At 28.1% G+C, this 14,172-nt stretch overlaps 1 protein-coding gene across 3 annotated transcripts in view; it reads right to left on the bottom strand.

Moving 5' to 3' along the window:
* The window catches only part of LOC117176105 (serine/arginine repetitive matrix protein 1), a 50,558-nt gene extending 38,736 nt beyond the window's left edge, over positions 1–11,822 (bottom strand). For 2 of the 3 annotated variants that reach the window (XM_033366144.1, XM_033366171.1), the window contains exons 1-3: positions 11,521–11,822; positions 3,503–3,592; positions 1,581–1,703 (exon numbers count right to left, since the gene is read on the bottom strand). In XM_033366144.1, the coding sequence (XP_033222035.1) occupies positions 1,581–1,703; positions 3,503–3,592; positions 11,521–11,532 (225 nt within the window). In that variant the 5' untranslated portion in view covers positions 11,533–11,822. The remainder of the gene's footprint in view (positions 1–1,580; positions 1,704–3,502; positions 3,593–11,520) is intronic. The other variant, XM_033366154.1, reaches the window with a different exon arrangement.
* Positions 11,823–14,172: the final 2,350 nt, after the last annotated feature.

Here is a 14,172-nt window from a genome sequence, read left to right as displayed (position 1 = left end):
TATATTTTGCAGTATGTAGGGTACTAAACAGTGGCGCCAAAAGATTTTTTAAAGTTTTACGTTTTTTAATAGTTACTAACCATGACAAATTTAGGACCTTTTTAAGATTTGTTGTATGTATATCCAATAATTGGTATTACAAAAATAATTGACAAATTTTAAATTTTCTGTGTCTTATTTAAAAAGCAATATTAAACTTTGTTTTCAACCGTTTTCTTTTTTTTTTTTATTATTATACGAGAACATTTTTTTCAAAAGGAAATCTCGAAGCACCATACAAATTTGATTTAAAAAGTCAAAAATTTCGACAATTTTTATTGTGTAAACATTATTATTTCACGTAAAATTTTTACAAGTACAAGAGAGACATGCTTAAAAATTTAACAGAGAAGCGTTTTTTACTTGAAAAAGTAAGAAATCAACAATATTAATAAACTCCGCGTACGCGATTCTTAATTAAATTAAACCATAATTTAACAACATTAATTACTTTTATTAATACCATCCGATAACATTTGTTCTTTATACTTTTCAGTGAAAAAACGGGAGTTTTATAATCAAAAAACGGTTAAAATGTCCATTTGTTTCAAATAAATATTCCTGAAAGTAATAAATGTTATTAAATTATGGTTTAAATTAACCAAGAACTGCGAACTGAGAGTCTACTAATACTTTTTTTTTATTTAAAAAAACTGTATTTTAATGAATAAACATGGGCAAATTAGGATTTTGTTTGTTAAACTTGTTTATAAAATTAACAGATGTTGTTGACTGTTAGTTCGCCTTAATAAAAAGCTATTCAACATATGTCTAAACACTGCAAAATGGACAAAAAAAGCAAGATCAATTACTTGAGTTTTGCATTTGATATGGAAAACCCCACTTATAGTTTAATTTTTAAACTATGATCTAATTATCAAGCGTTTAATTTAAAACAAAATTTAATTAAAGAATATCAATCATGACCTAATTATGAAAAAGAAAAAAAAACAGTTTTAGACTCAGGCATTCTAAATTGAATTAGGTAACACAATTTCCCCTTTGTTTCTAGACACCTTGCTCAAACTTCTCTGACAAAAAACAAATGACTTAAACCAAGACAAAAAAAAAACTAAAAGAAAACCAAAAGTGCAGGTTTTTCTTGCCTTGCAAGTATTTCAATGTCGATATCATTTTCTGGCTGAAGATTTGGATGCAATGACAAGCAGAAAGCAAACACTAGTATTTACAGTTAAACTTTTTTTTATTTCGTCTTGTCATTGCTATTGCACCCAAGTCTTCGATGGAAGACATTGTGCTGAAATAATGATTAAAATGTTACTTTCCTATCATGAGGGGAAAAAGCCATTGATCAACCTTTTGATTTTAGGTTTGAGTTCGTAGTATATAATTTCTAATACTTAGAAAACAAATGAATTGCAAGAAGCTTTTTTTTAAATGTAATTCAGTGTAGAATTATTGACAGCATGAAACTTAATTCTAGTGTCACTGAATGGTAAGTAAAAAATTATAAAGCCATTAAAAATTATTTAGAAATATTGAATAAATTTAAATATTAAAATTGATGATGGTTGTCTTACCTTTTCCTCGAGTTGATTATATACAAATTCGACGACAACATCGTCCTCCATTCCGAGGAGTTGTGTTATCTTTGTCGTGATCCAGGGTTTGATGACGTCTAGTTTCACCTTACTCATATCCACCTGGAGAACAAGTAAAAAAACTTAATGTAAATTTCATTTGTGGATTGAATTTTTATATTTTAAGGCCTTTAGAGAAATTCAAAAGTAGGGTGAGTGATCCAGTGGCTGAACAGTCACCAGTAAATGAACACTAATGCGAAAAATATATAAATATAACCTTTCAAAGTTAAAGTCTTCATGAATCTCTATATATTTGAAATCTTGAAGCACTTTTGAAGAGTGTAATATAAAATTCATTGCAGTAAATTGTTGTAAATAATTTTTAAAATTTCTTTAATATGAAGCATCATTGATTATAGTGAGTGATGGCGAGAAAGTCGTCGACCACTAAAAGGTACGTGCCTAAGCAACGCCTTGTTTACACTGCTTTTACAAAAAAATTCTTTACCTTTTCTGCATCAAAGTTGTGCTGTTATAGTTGCAAAATATTATTATTCAATTTTCCACAAGGTTTTTTCACAAAAAGTACGTTTCTTTATTAATAAATGAGTGTTCACGTATTGGACCTTTAAATTGCCCGTGTTTCAGTAAACGAACGCTGTGTTCATTTATTGGAGCAAAACTGTCATCACGCAGGTCCAGTGAATGAACAACAGGTGACGGAGACCTGGCTGTTGTTTCGTTACATATAAATAAGTTTGTTTCAATTAATGTGACTATAAATATCGAAGCTATAAATATAAATATAAACTATCAATAGTTATAGTTTAAATGTATATTTTTGTGGTTATAACATCAAAAACGTACGCACGAACTAAATTAAAGGTAACGCAACTTTGAGGTAAGAAATTTAATGCTTTTTGCATTTAGAAAACGTTGTTTAACTATAAAAAAACATTAATTCGTGCTAGGTACTACTGCGAACTAGTCAATATATATTTATAAATGTTTAAAAAATTTCCATTTTTACAACACTGTGATTTATAATTGTATTTGCTAATTTAACCTAAAGCAGCATAGTAAGGTGTGGTATTAGAAATGTTGTGTGTCCAAAAAATCGCAGTTTTCTATTATATTCACTAGATAAGATTTATCTATTTTTAAACGAAAATTTGTATTTTTTGTAAGGTTAAAAGTACTGATAGAAATGTTTTAAAAATAAATATTGTAATAAAAAATTAGGAAAAGTTAACCTAGTTCTGTGTTCAACTTTTGTATTCCCTCCTTTCTTTATATCTAAATGTCTTGTGGTTTTTATTGAAATAATATATTTAATGAATTTCGCAACGCTTTCTAATATTTTACATTATTTAATTGCTCATTTTGTAATATACCTATGTAATTTTATACCTAAATCCTAATTCTAATTTGTAGTGATTATAGTGTTCATTCACTGATGTTTTCGTTAATTTTGCACTAGTTAATTATTTTTGATAAAAACAAATTTTTTTTAGCGGATTATGAAATTTGAACCCTTAAGAATCTATTTTCAAAAGTTTTGTACCAATAATCAATTATTATAACGTGAAATGGACTAGTTGTAATCAGTGATTTCCTTAAGTGTTCATTCACTGGGTCACTCACCCTAATTTAATTTACAAAAGCGTGAGCTAATAACTGAACACAACAAATTAAAAAGAGTCCGATTTTATTTCTAATTTAAGAGCTCTAGAACTCAAAAGATCCAAATTTTGATACACAAAAATATCCAATTCTCCAAAATAAAAATGTTGGAAATTTAAAAAATTTAAAGTTAAAAACATTACATGTAATAAAATCACGTGAGTTTAAATCCTTGCAAAATTTAAATCGACCAAATTCCAGACAATTTACAAATTATAAATAACAATATCAATAACCTTTTGTGACAAAGAATCTCCAAACTTCATCTGCTTGAGAAGTTTTTTCTCCTTGTCGCTGAATCTTGTGTCCTGCGTCGCCGTAGTGCCCTGAAACAGTTGGAGAAATAGTCGCTTTTTGGAGAACAGGGAGGGGGCGTATTTCAAAATTAAAATGATAAAATTTTTTCCAACAAATTAAAACTGATTCTTTCAACAAATAAAATATTTAAATTCGAAAGTCAATAATGTAAAAAGCAAGAATGTACGAATGAGAATCAAGAGAACAAAAAAGTAATAGAAATAAATATGCAAAATATGCAACACTTACTTTAATAAAAATGGGAGGGAATTTTGGGACGTGAAAAAATTACATTAGTATGATATGATAGAGAAACAAATAAAGTAGCAAAGTTAGAAATTTCGACGGCAGTTTTTTCCCGGTTCGCAAAGTTTTTCCACGGCCAATAAAATTAAAAAATTCGAACTCTAAAGCTACCAATTTTTCCAATTGAAGTAATAAAAACTGAGCTGCAAATCATTTTAGGCAATTTTTAGGTAGAAACAGTCAAAATTGAGCGATTACATTTTTTTAAAAACTAAACACTCCTTACTTTAGAAGTTAAATTATTTTCACTTCAAATAGTTTTAAATCCATTAAAAGACTTCAAAATTTTATTTTAAAATCTTGAAAAATCTACATGTTACTTTAGATATTTAAAAAATTTTTTCAGGACTTCTACACATTTTTTCAAATTATTGAAATTTTTCCTAAAATCTCATATTATTATTATTATTTTTTTTTTGAAATCCTGAAAAATTAAAAATATTCTAGATTCATTTTTGACAATTTTGAAAATCCTTTTAAATATTGTCTTTAACAAAATCATCAAATATGACAATTAAAATTGTAACGTTCAAAGTTTATTTTTTCTGCTTAGTTTTGAATATTTGTTTTCTAATTACTGATTTTAAATGAACAGTCAAATATCGCTAAATATTAAACAATCGATCTTTTTCCTAATTCAAAAATTTCAAAATCTCAAATTTCAGCCTGAAAAAAGATTTGAAATTTAATACATTTTAACAGAATAATTAATTATTAATAAATTAATTAATTAAAATAAATTAATAACTATGAATATATTTTAAAGTTTAAAATAGTTCAGAAAGTTTCAACAGGGCGTTCACATTTGTTTAACTACTAAGAATTTTCAATTGAACAGGTTCAATTTTTAACTTTAAAATCTGTAAATTCTTAAATTTTGAACTGATTCCGAATCATCTTGCAAAATCAATTTTATTATTATTCACTTTTTAATCCTTTATGTACAGTTAAATTTTAAAAATCACAATTTATATTCACAGTTGATCAACCAAAAACTTTTTTATCACAAATTGTCGATTTCAAACGCTTCTAATTTTTAATTTTTAAGTCTTTCCAATGGCATTTTTTAAAATGAAAGATTATCGAATTACGACGCATTGTAAACTTAATGACATAACAATGGAAACAAATAACAATTAAACTATTTTAAAAACTGTTAAAATCAAACTAAAACAGATTTTTTTCTAAACATTTATAAACTTCCCAGTCAAAAAATGAATTCATTGTCATTTCCCGGTTTCCCGCTCCAGCAGCCACTGTGAAAAAAATAAACTCACTATTGTTCAGTAATAATACACCTGTACGCATAGATTGTAAATAATTCTATTAATGTATATCTAGATTATTATAAAGAATTGGTATAAACAAAATATTGACTGTAATGCGTTACTGTTGAAATTTTTTTTCATCTAAAATTTGTGATATTGACTGCCAAATTCAAATGACGCCTCCCAAACTACAATGCATTTTACCGCGTGACAAAGTTTCGTATAGATATTTCAGTTCTGCATTGCTGAGGGCGCTACAGTATTACACACAACGAAAAATCTCGTGCCAAGATATCTTTGTGTCACAGATATGTCGCATAGTAGCGCATTACCTTTTTATGCTGTCAAAAAGGTTATAAGACACGAAAAAAAATAAATATTGATTTAATTATGGCATAGAGAACAGAAAGTTCATTTCTTAAAAGCTTCAAAAAAATTGCGTGAAAAATAAATATCTGTTTAGCGTAATATCACGAAATAATCGAGGAGTGGGGAGAGCGGTATCAAAATTGACACTGAAACTGACTGTATCGTGTAAGGTAAACCGACCATTACTGGGAGAACGTAAAAAGTATATCCAATACTGAGACAATAATAAATATCGTTGAGTATCTTTTATATTCCAACATAAATTATAAAAGTAAAAATATTCTACTATTTTTTAAGTTCTTTTAAATTTGTTACCACTATTTATTTTCGTCCTGACAAGTTATGAGGTATTTTCACTTCAATCAACAGCTAACTTCACGTCGTAGATTGCTGTAGGGAAAACAAGGGACCAAATACATGGGATTCAGTTCATTTTTGCCCTATTTTGCTAATATCTTCGAAAAAGCTAATTTTTTCTATATAAGTGTATTTGAAAAATAGTTTTTATTTTTTAATTACTATTTAATGAAATAATAAAATGATAATGATGATCATTAATTCCTAAGATATTACAGAAAGAAAGTTTTGTTCCATGCATATGATCCATTGTTTTTCCTTCAGCTTTTAACAAAATGAAGTGAGCTGATGGTTGAAGTGAAAATACCGAATACATTTAGTAAAAAATAATCAAAAATATTCCTAAAAATGTGTGAATGAACTGCTACAAAATTACCTATTTTTTATTTAAAAAGTTTCCGCATAATTTGTACAGCATTGTATTATTGAAATTTCCTACACTAAAAGAAAAAGTAATGTTTTTGTACATTTTTAATATGTTTAAGAATAAAATTGATAACTTTAGTAGCGATTTTATTCGATAACTTATGAATATTTTAATGTCCCGCATTTGGACAAATTTTTGGGAAGTTGCCTAAACCGGGACGAGCTGTCGCTGACTGTCTCAGTTTTGGACACTTGAACGTGAGTTGCGAAATTGCATTACCATTAAAAAATTATATTAAAACTATTGTTTATAAGACACAACCTTGGCGTTTAATGAAGTATTTATTCTAAAAATGTTGTTCAAAATAGTTTATTGAAACCTAAAATTCTAACCTTAAAGTTTCCTAAGTGCTTAGGTAAGTTATGTAATATAGTATCTCACAAATTTAATTTTTCAACAAAAATTATCAAGTATGCATTAAAATTCAATATCATAGATTTATATGAAATATTAATAAGTATAATATTATCAATTTACTTTTTAAGATAAATTATAAATAAATTAACTTTTCTGTTGAAATTTTATATTTTCAAATAAATAATATAACTGTTTTGAAGAAAACTCATCTTTTTTACTTGGAAATTCCACAGTTTGGTTAAAAAAACATTTTTTTCTTCACTGAAAAATGTTTTTTGATTAATATTTGAACTACTTTATTGAAATTTCGTCTTTTTGGTTCGAAAACGTATCTGTTTAATTATAAACTTCACTCTTTCTTGAGCAAAAATGCAACTGTGGTTGAAAATTAACCTGTTTAAGTTGAGGCTTTAGCAGTTAGATTAGAAATTTTTTTTTATTAATTCGTCTGCTTTCAATAAGTAATTAAAATCTTTTTTGGTTAAAATATCAACAATTATATTTTTTTTAGCAGAATTTAACTTTTTTGGTTAACCTAATACTTCAATTTTCTAACAAATTATTGAATTTTTAAATAAAAAAGACTAATTTTCCACCAAAAAGATTAATTCTTATCAAAAAACATAATAGTCGATGTTTCAAACAAAAAATGTTTTCATTATAAATTAAACATGACATGATTTTATTAAATAAATAAGAATTTTGATTAAAAAAAAAGAACAATAATTTAACCAAATTTATGAATTTTCTACCTAAATAATATCATTTTTAACAAAACAGTTGTATTTTTCTCAAAGAAACATGTAATTTATAATTAAAATAAAAAATTTTCCAACCAAAAAGACGAAATTTCAACCAAAAAGTTGAAATACTAATCAAAACAGATTTTTCAGTCAATACAATTTTCAACAAAATAAAAAAATTTGTAACCAAAAAATAATTTTAATTGTTTCAATGCATTTTTCAATTTATGTATTAACTTGAATTAACATGAATTCTAATTCAACATTTACTAAGTAACAGTTTAATTTGCAAGCAAATCGATAATATTATTCTATAATATTAAATTTTAATGCATACTTACTAATTTTATTAAAAAATGTAATTTATGAGTTATTATTAAATTACTTACCTTAGCAGTTGGCAAAATTTGAGGTTAGAATTAGAGGTTTCAATAAAATACTTTAAACCACTTTTTTTAGAATGAATAATTAAACGACAATAACAATCCATTCTTGCCTTTTTATGTATTCTGTAATAAATTAGAAATAAATTGTTTCATTTTATTTTGATAAAACCCATTGGAAACGCTGTATTATGACCGAGAATTTAGTTCCAAAAGCAATAAAAAATTCCAAATTATTTCCGGGTTTACGAAATTTCTAATCAATATAAATTTGTATACCCCCCCCCCCACTATTTTTCTTGATATTTTTCCAAATTAATAGTATTTATTTTCTACGGAGATTAATTTTGCAGCTTTTAGTATAAATTTTTCATTCGTCATGCTTTACCAACAAATAAATACTTCTTTCTTTTCGTGGTTTATAACCTCTTGAATGTGTGATAGAAAATTTCTTTGTGGTTGTGCTGTACTGCATCGGCCTTAGCCGTTCAGAACTACGAAAATATCTGACGGTCAAATCTATTGCTGTGGGGGGGGGGGATACATATACATTAATGACTTATCACCATATATTCCGGTGGATAAGGTAAGCAATTATGCTTACCTCATGTATATGGAACCCCGAGGAATGTCTTGAGTCGGAGGCAACAGAAATAATCGACTTATTTACCTGGGCACTATTTAAAAAAACTAGGCGAACATAAATAAATTTATAAAGTGGAGCTTCATATAATTTCTCCAGTGATAATATTAAATACGCAACACGTTTCATATTCGACTTATGATCGTCGCGGGTTGCCATGGAAACATGACATGGTGGCCTATTTTCCAATCCCCGTGCTTGTCGAACTCACGCTGTTTTTTCAACGTCATTTCAAAAAAAATTTTCCTTGTCTGTACTGGTTTCCGGCTTCGAGATCGGATTTTTTTCGTTTCACTCTGTGGAATGTCATTTTAAATTTTGGAATTTTGATTTGAGACTCGCAATTAGCGAATCAGAAAAAAACCCGAAAACTCATTTTGAAAACAGAGGTCATATTTTTAAATTTTTTGTCTACCATATTGGATCCGTCTTTTAAATTTTTACTTGAGATTCGTAATTAGCGATCGGTAAAACCCCTTATACGTTGTTTTCAGTTAATTTAACAGTACTAATTAGTCACAATTACATTTGGCGTATAAAAAAAAGGCTGTATTTTTCACTTTATTTATTTATAAAATCTATTCTTTTAAAAAACAAAATATAAGTCTTTTCTTAAAAATATACATATATTAGTCAATTATCCAAAATTTGACGTTTTATTTGTTTGAATAATAAATATCAAAGGACGAAATAAGAAAACTGGGCACGAAGCTGTTGGCCGTACTGAATTATGAACAGTAAATTTGACTTTTTTTAACCTTTTTCTACGACAAACTACGCAATTGGGACAGTTGATTAATATATTTGTTATTAACAATTGAACTCATTTACTTTTAACAATATTTTACATTTGATAATCATTTCTGACAGAGATTTCAGTTGGACCAATGAGAAGGAGATGTGTGGCCTAGAAAGAAATACCAAAATTGAATAATTGTTAATAAGATTGTTTATAATAATATAAATTGTTGAGGTATGGTGACAAGTCGTAAGTATACACCGATATAACAGTCAATCTCACAAATTTTAGATGAAAAAAAATTCAACAATTATGTAACAGTCAAGACTTGATAATAATTGTTTAAAATATTTATGTTTTATGAGTAGAGGTGCAATAATACTGACCAATAGTGACTTTATTTCGGCATTTTTTCAGAGATAACAATCATATTGTCGAAAATGCTAACTTTGTCACTTTATTTGTTTAAATATTATTACACACAAGCAATTTAAAAATCCAAGCTAGTCAAGTTTTTAAGAATTGAATGCTGAGCGTTTCTAAAAATAGAGTCCAAATCCGTCAATAAATAGAGCCTGTAGAGGATTAGGAATGATAAATTCCTGATTTTTAACACTGTGTGCCGCAAATAAGAAGTCGGTTGCAATAATTTGGTTCAAAATAAAAATCATTTTTATTTTGCGCCAATTTATATTTATAAAATACGTATTTTTAAACATCTAATATCTTTATTAGTATGACTGTATTATGCTGCTGAATCTATCACAGGCAGCTGATAATTTGTAAGAACTTTAAAAAATTTGTCAGCTTATGAAGAACAAACGGAAAGCCTGAAATTTGTACAAAATGTATGATAAGTTTCAACCTATTAATTTAACTTTTATTTTCACATGCATAACAGAACAATCTTTTGATAAGAAAAACAACATTTGTTAAATAAGCAATTTTTTAAATGTTTAAAAAAATTTGTATTTTCAAGAATATTTGATTTATATACAATTCTATCATTAATAATATAATAATTAAATCGCGATACTTGTAAGTATAATGAAATATTTCTTTCCATTATTTTTATTTTTGTCCTTACTATAATGAACACTGTATATAAATTTGAAACAACAGTCATCAATTCCCTTCAACTCAATCGTGAAAATAGTTTGAATACCCGAAATATTTTACATTTAAAAAAATTAATTTGTATAGGTTGAATGAAAAAATATATCCTAAATAGTTTCGTTTGAAATCAGCCGCATAAACATTTTTTTAATTTTATTGTATGATTTAAACAAATTTGGTGACTTTGTAGTTGACAAAATTGGAATACACAATTTTTTAATTATTTCACTTTTTACAACCATACATTATATAAGTTTATGCAAGAATTTTTGAGAATTTGCAGCGTAATTATATCTGATTTTAAAATACCATATATCTAAAGAGAAAAAGGTAACATTTTTTTTAATCGGGGAAATTTGAAGCTTTCCTTGTAGCTTGTCAAGACAAAGTTTATAATAATTTTATATTAATTATTTATATTCAATTTATAATAATTATTGTGATATTCGTTTTCCATCTTGAAGACAAATAAAGAAAAATTAAAACATTTAAAAAAATAAGTTTATGAATCTTCAATTTAAAAATCCCTTTATATAAAATGTTTACATTGTACACAATTTATTAAAGCTTTATTATTATTGTTACTAACCATAAAAACATATAATATTATCACATACATCTTTTTGGAATCCACACAAAATTAAAGTCGATTATTTTTGTTTGACCCTGTTATTTCAATAAATTTGAATTCAGCTAAAAATCATGTCAGGTAGATGAATTTATGGAATTCACCAAGAACTGAACATATTGAATTTTGTATGACTTATTTTTTTTAATTGCCATTTGATATTCATGATATTTTCATTATCACGCAAATATAAATTTGAAAAACTTGTGCATTTTAATAATTAGTTATTCTCATCCATCCTTAGCATCGATAGGACGTTTTTAAAGAAATGTAATTAAAAGAATTTAGTTGCTTGTAGGGAGTGTCGATACTCTACACAAACAGTAGACACTCTACATACTACATCTACCCGTACCGAAAAAGCGCGCCTATTTTCTGTAAAAATAGCCGGATTTTTTTCTATGAAAGTGGACACTGCTATGTTCAAAATAATAGCATTTTCGAACCAATTTCCTGCTTTTTGTCTATTCCTCATAAGCTGATTTTCTGGTGTTTCACTGTTCCTTAATGTTCGGGCAACGGGCACGATCAGTTTCACGTGCCCCGTACTTTCATTTGCAGGCACGTTTAGCGTGTCAGCAGGCATCGTTTTTGTATTTTATGGTTAGTCGGAAAACTTACCGTGTACATCATTTTCGAAGTTAAATTTAGAAAATCCTGGAAATCGAAACTCTATCCTCTTAATCCAGAAAAGAGAAATATAAGCTGCTTTCACTTTGGCCGTTTTGTTGCGAACTGAAAGCACCAAAACACTATGAACTAATTTAACCTTAAAATACACCAAAGTTCGGAAAATTTGTGTGAAAATTAAAGTTTCTTCAAAATCTCGGTGCGGTTTGTATTTTTAATGCAATATGCTGTGAATAAAATTCACTGAATAATCTGAAGACGCGCACGCGATGGGTCAAACGAACCAACATGGCAGACCGCATCAAAGATTTATTTTATATATATAGCCTAGCCTGCTAGGTTATATTTACAATGAACGTTATTAAATTGAGTTCACAAGGTTCAAACCGTTCACCTCGTTTACACTTCATGATCAAGGACCGCCAATTAGAGCAATTTCACGAAGTGACGTACACCAACATGGCGCCGAATGCATAAACTGAAGATGAAATCCTGTTGTGATACCTCACTAGCGAACCTATAACAAGTTCGAAGAATTAAAAAAATGACACTTGTCAAAAAGAGATGGACATATGTCTCTTTTTAACTAATGGCATTTTTTAGTTCTTGGAACTCATCTTAGAAGATATATTACCTACTATCGGCGAGAAAAAGATAGACATCTGCCTTTGAAGTTTAACAACTCATCCAAAAAAAATGCTAGCGTAATACAAAAATAGTCATATGAAAGCTGAAAGTGTTCTACGTCGAATTTAGAGCATTATTTCTTATACAAGGGGCAATGGGAAAATTTAAAAAAAGCACGAGTATGAGGAAAACTGTTGTGAACCAATTGCAGTTGAGAAATTTGAAAAATAATAAAAATTGTTGCTTAAAAGTACAAAACTATACAACTATATTATCTTCAGTTCTAATAAAGATACTAAAGCCATCTATTATTAAAGCCGTCTTTTTTTTGTGAAATTCGCGATATTTTTAGGCCTTTTTTGGTTGGAAAACAAGTTACAGAAAGCAGGGGGGAGGGGGCTTTTTTCACTGCCAGCCGCTAATGCCTTTCTTCGACCCGTGGCCAGGTGCCACCCAAGGATTCAGAACCACGAGTCGCTTTAATATCTTTATTAGAACTGAAGATAATATAGTTTCACATTTTTGAACTTTTCAGCAACAACTTTTTCTATTTCCAAATTTTTTTCTCAATTTTTTTCAAATTTGTCCGATTGCACTTCGCATAAGAAATAATGCCCTAAATTTGACTTTTCTTAAATGTACCCGAAAATCCTTAATTGATTTTACATTTTTCAGTCTGTAAAGCACAAAATTTTGTTTATATAAAAGTCTTTAAAATCATTTGCGTAGAACACTTTTAACTTTTATATGACTATTTTATTATTGCGTTAGCATTTTTTTGGCTAAGTTGTTAATTTTTAAAGGCATCTGCCTATCGTTTACTCGCCAGTGTTACCGCTAGAGAAATTATCCTCTAGAGTCCCGAAATTATTCCACTAGAAATCCTTCGTGTCGGTTCCGTTCCGATAGTCCGACACGAAGGAATTCTAGTGGAATAATTTCGGGATCCTAGAGGATAATTTCTCTAGTGGTAACGCTGTTTCTCGCCGATTGTAATATTTTGGTAATATCAAAGATATTAGGTCCTAGATACGGCATGAGATTAGTTGCACCACATACCGGTAGTTAGCGCGGCAGGCAAGTTTGTGGTCCTGCATATATATATTGCTTTTAGTTCGGCCACATACTTGTAGAGGCGGGACATGTACCGATTGGTTCCGCCACATGTTTGGAGAGGCGCGACAGGCAGTGATATATTCGGTCGCGCCAAATTATAGTGCATTTGAAATACAAAATGGTAATAATCTAATTTTACTTTATAAGCGAATAGAAAAATAATTTTAATTGAGTAGAAAAGGTCTTGAAGGAATTCGAAAACGCTAAAGACTTTTTGAAATCAAAATTATGCCCAAAATGTAGCAAAGATGTTAGTATAAAATAGTAATAACAAATTTGAATTGAAAAGTTTATTTTTTATTTAAGTTATAATTTTTTTTGGAAATTAGTAGAAAAGTGAATTTGAAGATACAGTTAAGTTTTATTTAAATTTAAATAAACTAAAAAAGCTGTCTGGTTAAATCAACCAGAATTGTGGTTGAATACTATATGTCCTTACTATCTTTTTCTGGTTGAAGAAATAAAAATTCTGGAAAGAAATTTCCTTATAACAACTTATAAACAATTTTTCCCCTAAATTTCCTTATAGACCTAGACAAATGTTTTCTGAAATATTGCATTTTTTAAATATTTGTGAATTAAGTGGTATATGAGTTTTTTAACAGCTGTAAAGTGTAAGAAGCATTTTCGAAAGTCAAAGGAAATTACGGCTTGCTTCTACAGTTTAGCTAAGGCCATGTTATAAATATGAACCGTTTTTTAAAATTGAAATAAGAAGTAACTTAATCTTACAAAATGTCATTTTTCCTGCTCCAGAAATCTAACTTTAAGAAAAAATGTAAGTTTCCTTAATTTTTTTCAAGAGATCTGAGCTAGTTCTTCGTCCATGGAACTACTCCAAATGAATAGAGTAGTACCGGGACGGCAAGCATGTTCGTTGCAGATACTTTGTTCCTCGCC

This window comes from Belonocnema kinseyi, chromosome 1 (assembly GCF_010883055.1).
Source record: "Belonocnema kinseyi isolate 2016_QV_RU_SX_M_011 chromosome 1, B_treatae_v1, whole genome shotgun sequence".
In the NCBI taxonomy this organism is placed as follows: domain Eukaryota; kingdom Metazoa; phylum Arthropoda; class Insecta; order Hymenoptera; family Cynipidae; genus Belonocnema; species Belonocnema kinseyi.
The sequence above is the reverse complement of the archived record's forward strand: the minus strand, read 5'-3'. Positions and strand labels throughout refer to the sequence as shown.